The 8,213-nt window shown below is 43.9% G+C and overlaps 1 protein-coding gene and 1 long non-coding RNA gene across 2 annotated transcripts; one reads left to right on the top strand and one right to left on the bottom strand.

The window, feature by feature from the left end:
* The first annotated feature begins 5,155 nt into the window (after window positions 1–5,155).
* On the top strand, window positions 5,156–6,506 carry LOC135049771 (basic-leucine zipper transcription factor A-like). The gene is made up of 2 exons (XM_063955662.1): window positions 5,156–5,657; window positions 5,905–6,506. Exons 1-2 carry the CDS (start codon window positions 5,186–5,188, stop codon window positions 6,504–6,506), a joined length of 1,074 nt encoding a protein of 357 aa, XP_063811732.1. The 5' UTR covers window positions 5,156–5,185.
* Window positions 6,507–7,129: 623 nt separating this feature from the next.
* LOC135049760 (uncharacterized) lies at window positions 7,130–7,633 on the bottom strand. The gene is made up of 2 exons (XR_010241450.1): window positions 7,520–7,633; window positions 7,130–7,265 (listed from the first exon to the last, which is right to left on the bottom strand). It is a non-coding gene; the product is annotated as an uncharacterized LOC135049760 (long non-coding RNA).
* Window positions 7,634–8,213: the final 580 nt, after the last annotated feature.

Here is an 8,213-nt window from a genome sequence, read left to right as displayed (position 1 = left end):
GCTCTGCTCCATGACCTCTCAGATGCCACTTTACCCCTCCAGGAGCACAAGGGTCTGGCGCATGCGCAGAGAGTTATGCCGTCGGATTCTATTCACTGCAGAGGGGCCCACCAGAGAAGACCTGACCGATGGAGCATAGGATACCCGATTGCACCGTCGGAGAAGGGAAAATACATGAATTTCTACTTCACAAAGCTTCGTATTGTATCGAACTGAGGCGATCTATAGAAGTTACTAATCGGGTTTAATTTTGAAAAGGAATATACTCTAGTCATTTTGTGCAGTCAAAAAATTTATCTCAATCATTTAAGATATATCTGCCCTTTTTGAAAGTTAAAGTAACTGGCAAGATATAAAAAATTAAGATTTTTTTTTTTACAATTGCAGAAAGATAAACAATCTCTATCATATTTTTCTACAGACTTTAAGATGTCAAACAATATTATGGAATATGAAATGCCCCATGATAAACCATTCAATAAAAAGTTTAAGACCTGGTTGCATCAGTCTCAGGCCACGATAATTCAAATAATTCTAAAGATAAATCTGCCTCTTAGCGAAAGAGAGCGCATCGTTTCACTAATGTTGAAAATGAGGTTCTGGTGTTCTTTTAGAAAATTATTCAAAATTGTTTGGGAATCCTGGCAGGCAAAATTTTTCCTCCAAAAGTAAAAAAGCTGTGTGGCAGAACATAGCAGAAACAGTTTCATCTGTAAGCAGTATTCGAAGATCAAGTTATGTTTGCAGAAGATTAATGCTAATTAATTGTAAACATTTACTGCTACACTCGATTTCGCTGAGGTTCTGGAGAAGTCATGAGTCGGCTCTTTAAAATTGGTGACTCCATTCTTCATCCGTCAAGAAAATCAACAAATCCAGCTGCAGCTGCGATCGCCAGACAGATCAGAAACAGCTTAGTAGAGCTTAAATGCTTCATGTTGAATATGCCAATAACATGTGGTACTGGAAACATCTAGGGACTGCGCACGATGCAGTGCTCAATAATGATCGACTAGGGAACGAGCTCCGATACGGACTCTTAGTATCAATCATCCATGGAGGTGTCCCAGATCCCGCAGGAGCCATTGCCAATTACGGGAAACAACATGGTATCTCCTTTAAAGTTGTACTGATACCAGTTGGACGGGATCAAAGCTGCTGCAACTGATGTTCAACGACTGATGGTCGATTGCATAGAATATGATGCAAGAAGCACATCAGTCGACACTTAAAACCATCAAAAGGCTGTAGTAAATTTACTGGGTGCCCCTGATGAATCCTATACCACCATCATAATGCATCAAATTATGATAGCATCCAAAGCAGTTACTGCTCAATCAGCTTGCGCCTCGTCAGCGTTTATGAGAATGAACACCGCAAAGGCATCATTTCCAGTTGACCAAGACTGGTTCCTGACTGACGAAGCGGCAGAAGCAACTGCCAGAATGATCAGGGGAAGTATGCCAATCCGTTGTGCAATTGTAGATCTTGCCCAAGCATGTGATACAGCTACTGGAGTTACCTCCAATTTAGCATCAGTGGTGTCTCACGCAGGAACATATCTCAAGATGGCAGGGTTGACTGGCTTCCAAATGGTCTGCCAATTTGTCATTCAAGCCCGCGCTCCAATATTAGCCGTAAACGCCAATAGGGCTCAAGTCAACAAATTTAAAAATTTCATGGAGTTATATGCTTCATACCTCCAAGACCTAGGGCAAACGTGTACAAGGCATCATAAGCGGTGGGATTAAACTCGTTTTAAGTTGTTACCCCAAGAAACTTGATGTACGGGTCGTACATCAAGTTTCTTGGGGTAACAACTTAAAACGAGTTTAATCCCACCGCTTATGATGCCTTGTACACCTTTGCCCTAGGATACGCCTCTGTATGGCGTTCTTACCATGAATGAATATGTTGTTGGGGATGTCTACCAGAACAATATCAATTACAAGATTGGAAAGGTATATGCCCTCTGAGCATTGGGTGCCAAAGATCCAAGTTATGCCTCAGAGTTAGTTTTGGACCCTGTAGCTGTTGCCGATTTTACCATGATTCAATGACAAACAGCCCAGGCAGAAGAAGATTAGGATATAAACAACTGAGAGCCAATCACACACCGCAACTACAACGACACAGCAACATCGAACAACGAACAAAACCTCCAAGGATTTGGACAACCTCTGTTAATACCTGACGATTTAAAATTTTGATTTCCCCTTTTTTTCATTATTATTGTGACTCATGTGAGTATTAAGAAAAAAAAAGTTATGTTTGCAAAAAGCGCTTCAATGATTGCAAAGTTACAGTTAAGGAGAAGCTAGCACTCCAAAACAAAAATCAAAAAGGCACTGGCGGAGAACCTCAATTCAATACTGATTTTTTTAGATTTGGAGTGAAGACTAAGGGGTCTATTCAATTAAGAGTCGGAACGCTAGACTTGTCGGAATACGGGGCTTTTCCGACAAAAAAACAAATAGGATTTTAATTACCTACCAGTAAATCTCGTAGTCTGTAGAGGATACTGGGGTCCATTTAGTACCATGGGGTATAGAAGGGTCCATAAGAAGCCATGGGCACTTTGAGAATTTGATAGTGTGGGCTGGCTCCTCCCTCTATGCCCCTCCTACCAGACTAATTCTAGGAAACTGTGCCCGAGGAGACAGACACACTTTGAGAGAAGGATAGATAAGGATAGTGGTGAGATTCCGAACCAGCACACACAACAAGAGGAAAGCCAAGCTAACCAAACTTGAACCAGCAACAGCAGAACCAACAATAGTTAACCAAGTAACAGTGCAGGAAGAACAAAGCACCGGGCGGGCGCCCAGTATCCTCTACGCAGGCCCGGCGCTACCCACTCAGCAAAGGGATGCAGTGCAGGTAGGCGCCAGGCAGGAGAGGCGCTCTGCCTGCCCTGCATCCCCGCTGCTGCGCCGCCTGTCCACCCTGCTACTGTCGGCTGCTGCACCTGTCACACTGTGACAAGCAGCGGCGCTGGCAGCTTTCAGCTTCCTCTCCCCCTCCCTGACTGTGTGACAGCATACTGTGGAGGAAAACCCTAAAAGGGGGCGGTGCTACATGGAATGGAGGGGCGAAGCTACACGGGACCAGGCTGATCATGAGGAGGAACAGGAGGATGGACAGCAACGGCCAGCCAGACTTCCTTTTGGTAAGAAGATGTAAAGAGAGTGAGTGAGCTTGAGAAAGTGTGTGTGTGTGTGTGTGTATGTACGTATGTATGTGTGTGTATCTGTGTGTATACATGTGTGTGTGTGTGTGTGTGTGTGTGTGTGTGTGTGTGTGAGTGTGTGATTTTGTGTAAGCGGCATTACTACAGGGGGGATTTTGTGTAAGCGGCATTACTACAGGGGGGGTTTTGTGTAAGCGGCACTACTACAGGGGGGATTTTGTGTAAGCAGCACTACTACAGGGGGGATTTTGTGTATAAGAAGCACTACTACAGGGGGAATTTTTAGTATAAGAAGCACTACTACGTGTGTTGTTATGTGAATAAGATTGTGCTACTGTGGAGTAATTTGAAATGGGGATACTATTGTGTGGCCATGCCCCTTCCGTGTAAGACCACACTCCTTTTTCGGTGTGCACCAAAGGCATGCACTATCCCTTTGTAAAGTATGTGAGGGCGCAAATTTATAGTTTGCAGGGGGGCGCCGAACACCCTAGCACCGACCCTGCCTCTACGGACTATGAGAAAAAGGATTTACCGGTAGGTAATAAAAATCGTATTTTCTATTACGTCCTAGAGGATACTGGGGTCCATTCAGTACCATGGGGATGTACCAAAGCTCCCAAACCGGGTGGGAGAGTGCTGAGGTTCCCGCAGAACTGATTGCCCAAACTGAAGGTCCTCAGACGCCAAAGTATCGAACTTGTAGAACTTAACAAACGTGCTTGAAACTGACCACGTAGCTGCTCGGCAGAGCTGTAAAGCCGAGACACCCCGGGCAGCTGCCCAGGAAGAACCCACCGACCTAGTAGAGTGGGCCTGTACAGATTAGGGATGGACATCGATGGTTGTTGTTTCCGAACCATTGATGGTAGTGTTTTTAGCATTAAATGGTGGCCTCCCGATGTTTTTCACCATCGTATGATAGTCATTCGATGGTGTTCCAATGGTGGCTTGTTTTTTCTAATTCCTAATAGCTATGCCTCCCCTTGCTGCTGTGTCTGTATCAGGGAAACTTCCAAAGTTCATTGGAGGCTGTCTGACACTCTCTGCTTCAAACATGAGCCTGCTCTGTCAGTCCCCTCACCCCCTCCCCTCTCTAGGCTGCTGCTAGGCAACAGGGAACACTGCTAGCTGTGATTGGCTCTCACTGACTCAGAGAGCCAATCAGAGCACAGCAGTGACGTGCGGTGGGGTGAGGCAGAGCCTTTCCTATCATAGTAACGTTTGTGCCAGAGTTTTGACAGTATAAAATATATGAAAAATACAAAGAATATGTTTGAAATATCTTCTTTGCATTATTCTAATCATTTTTATAGCCAAAACTCTGGAGTTAAAATTCTATGGCAGGAGGCAGTGCCTAACTTTTCTGCACATCTCTGATCAAAACTCACCAAATTTCCATGAGTTTATACTACTGCACCTGTGTATAATGCCCAGATGTATGCTTTGGCTCAGATATTGCATGTAATATTGCACTGTAATATATTGCACTGGTGCCAGCCAGTGCCTCCTGAGCTAGTTATACCCCTTTCACATCGCAAAAATAACCCGGTATATTGCCGAGTTTGAGCCGTGTCAACCCGGTTTGAGGTGCAGTGTGAAAGCGCCATTATGAATTTACCGTGTCAAACAACCCGGTATTTTAACCCGTGTAAAAAGAAGGATCCTACACGGTTCAGAACCGGTTCATTTGGCAGTGTGAAAGCCTCAGACCCGCTATATTCAACCCGGTAATCTTAAAAAGGAGGTGATAGGTTGTCTCCCTGCATGATGTCACCTGTCTGAACCCGGAAATAAACAGGCAGCACGCTTTAAACAGTGTGTTTTTATTTATACTACATTCACAGTGCTGCATTGCTACAGTGCTTGGAGAATATGGCAAACTGGAGTGAGGATGAGGTTAGGGAGCTGTTACGGATAAGAGGGGAGTCGGAAATCACCCACCAAATGACAGGGGCTGTTAAGGATGCAATCACGTACAAAAACATAACGAAGATGCTTGCAGCCTCTGGATTCCACCGTACCTCCCAGCAGGTAATCAATAAACTAAAGGCCCTTAAAAGGAATTTCCATAAGGTCCACGACCACAACAGAAACAGAAGTGGTGCTGCCCGTATGGAGTGGCAATATTATGAGCAGTGTGCCACCATATTTGGCCACACAGCACTTGCAACACCGGTTAGCTTATCCTCCAGCATAGCAGCAGCAGAAACAAGACAGGCCTGTGCTGCTTCCACCTGCAGCGTACAGGACCCAGACACCCGATCACAGGACCCAGACACCCGATCACCACCACCACCATCTCCACTACTCGTACTGGATGATACGCAACCGATGCCAACCACTATGCCTGACCCAGTTGTACAGGAGCCCAGCAGGACTGAAACCACTGATGCGCCAGAAGACACAGAGGCTGGGCCAAGTCAAATGGCCCCAATTGCACAAACGCAGCCTTTGCGTGGAAACAGTAAGTACAACAATCCTAAAAGCATAACTAACATTAACAATTAACGTAAACTAAACACAAACTAACAACTCTAAACATTAACATCATTAAATCTTAACAATAAATGCATACAATTAAAAATGATAAATGTTGCAGAGTATATGCAGTCTGTAGGTGGAAGGAGGCCACAAACACGTTTGCGAACACTGCTATTTTATATAAGCTCTTTGCAAATTCCAATAACATATTATTTGATTTGTGTCTGCAGTATATACTGTTCCGCCAAGGAGGCGCCGCCCAAACAAAACGGAGCAAGCTGCAAGAATTATGACCACTGTCCTGGTGGAGAAATTAGAGCAGATGGACGCTGCCATGGCTGATCGAGAAGATGCACGTCTCGAGCGATTTTTGCAGGCAGAGCAAGACATGAACAACACATTTATGACGCAGCTGATCTCTATGCAGGAAACCTATAATAGGGATGCAAGAGAACGTCAGAGAGAAATGCAGGAATTTCAAATGTCCATATTTGACCGAATGTTCCAATGCATTGAAGGGCTGCACACAGTGCCACCAAACTACCCTCAACCGTATACCCAATATTACCCTGTACCCCCCTACTATGATCATACCCCACCTCAACCAACGCCACACCATACCCATCCTCGACATAACCAACCCCAACAAACCCCACCTCCACTAACTCCAACTCACTATACCCATCCTCGACATACACAACCTCAACAAACCCCACCTCCACTAACTCCAACTCACTATACCCATCCTCGACATACACAACCTCAACACACCCAATCACCTTCTGAAACGGAGACAACTACAGAGTCTCCTGTTTATCGTAATTTATCTTAAATTTGTTATTGTTTTTTAAAAAAGTTGGTTTTAAAATCATAGGAGTGTTTTTCCTACACTATTACTGGTTGGACTTTTATTACTGTAAAGATTTCACTACTTTATTTACCAAAGTTTTATACAAATTAAAATTCTAAGGTCTCTGATCTTTTGTTAATCTTTGGACTTGTCCTATTTTTACTTACAAACAAAATGCATGATACATCCATTTCAAATTGGATATTGATGTTGTACATTTGTTATCGACACAGTAGCAGAACGTCAACTAAACAGGTTTATTTTTTGTAGCAACAACAATTTACTGAATATACAAACTGAAAAAAATTAACGGAGTAATGAGGGAAGGTTGGCCATTATAGCAGACCTCATCTGTTCTGCACTTCCAGAATGGTCGCCCAGATAGGCCTCACAATCAAGTGCAGGGTACGCAGCAGAGGCCTGCGCTGTCCACTCTGGGAGGAATTCCTCCCTCTGAAACTCACATAGGTTATGCAGAATACAACATGCTGCAACAATGTTAGGCATGATATTAATGTCTACATCATTGCGCTTCATAAGACAGCGCCAACGTCCTTTTAATCGTCCAAAGGCATTTTCGACCACCATTCTTGCTGAGCTCAGGGTGTGCGTATAAGTAATTTGATTGGAGCTCAGCTGGACATGTTGGGTGAACCCCTTCATGAGCCATCGTCGTAACGGGTAGGCGGCATCACCAATTATGTGTACCGGGATCTCCACTCCATCCACAAATTTTGATTTCTAGTAGGAATATAGATAAAAAAATGTACGTTAGCACCAAGAAATTGGAATACAAATATGAGCAGACTCCTCCGTGATGGGCAGGCTGGTGGGCACATAGGAAGCATGTTTGAAGGTAACGCCAACTAATTGGTCCCAATGTAAATTAAATTGCATTCATCTATTACCTGCTTGATTCATGAACATTGCGTCATTTTAACACATCTTTTCTTGGGCATGTTTTCAAAAGTATTAAAATTATTAAACAAAATCACCTCTCTTGGAAAAAGGTAGCCCCCTTGCTTGTCCTCTGCTACCCGGTACAGATCAGAGTTTGCAAGCACTCGAGCGTCATGTGACCGTCCCGGCCAACCGATGAATACGTCTGTGAAACTAATCTAAAAATATATATTAAGTTGTAAATTAATTATAAACAATTAGCATTAAGAAAACACAATGATAAGAACATTACCAATACTTATGATCCACCACAGCTTGCAAAACAATGGAATGCCATCTCTTTCTGTTGTAGTAGTCGGCAGGATTATCATGAGGTGCGATTATAGGGATGTGGGTACCATCAATTGCACCTGCACACTGCGGATATCCAGACTCCACAAATCCCAATATTGTTTAATCCAAACGCTGGCCATGCGGAAGAGAAATAAATCTGTGGTATAGGTTGTCCACCAATGCTCTGGTCACCTCATGTACAATGGTGCAAACGGTAGATAACCCCACACCAAACAGGCAAGCAATTGTGCGATATTCACCTGGAGTGGCATACCACCACAATGCTATAGCTAGCCTCCTGCTTGGCTCTATTGGTGACATGAAGTTTGTGGTCTGTCTAGAGAGTGCTGGGGACATTAAATCCAAAAGATAGTGGAATGTGTTACGTGACATTCTGAAGTGACACTTCCACTGAACATCCTGAAAGTTCAGCACACTTTGCATAAAAACTTGCCC

Source organism: Pseudophryne corroboree, chromosome 2 (genome assembly GCF_028390025.1).
Source record: "Pseudophryne corroboree isolate aPseCor3 chromosome 2, aPseCor3.hap2, whole genome shotgun sequence".
NCBI classification, from domain to species: domain Eukaryota; kingdom Metazoa; phylum Chordata; class Amphibia; order Anura; family Myobatrachidae; genus Pseudophryne; species Pseudophryne corroboree.
The sequence above is the reverse complement of the archived record's forward strand: the minus strand, read 5'-3'. Positions and strand labels throughout refer to the sequence as shown.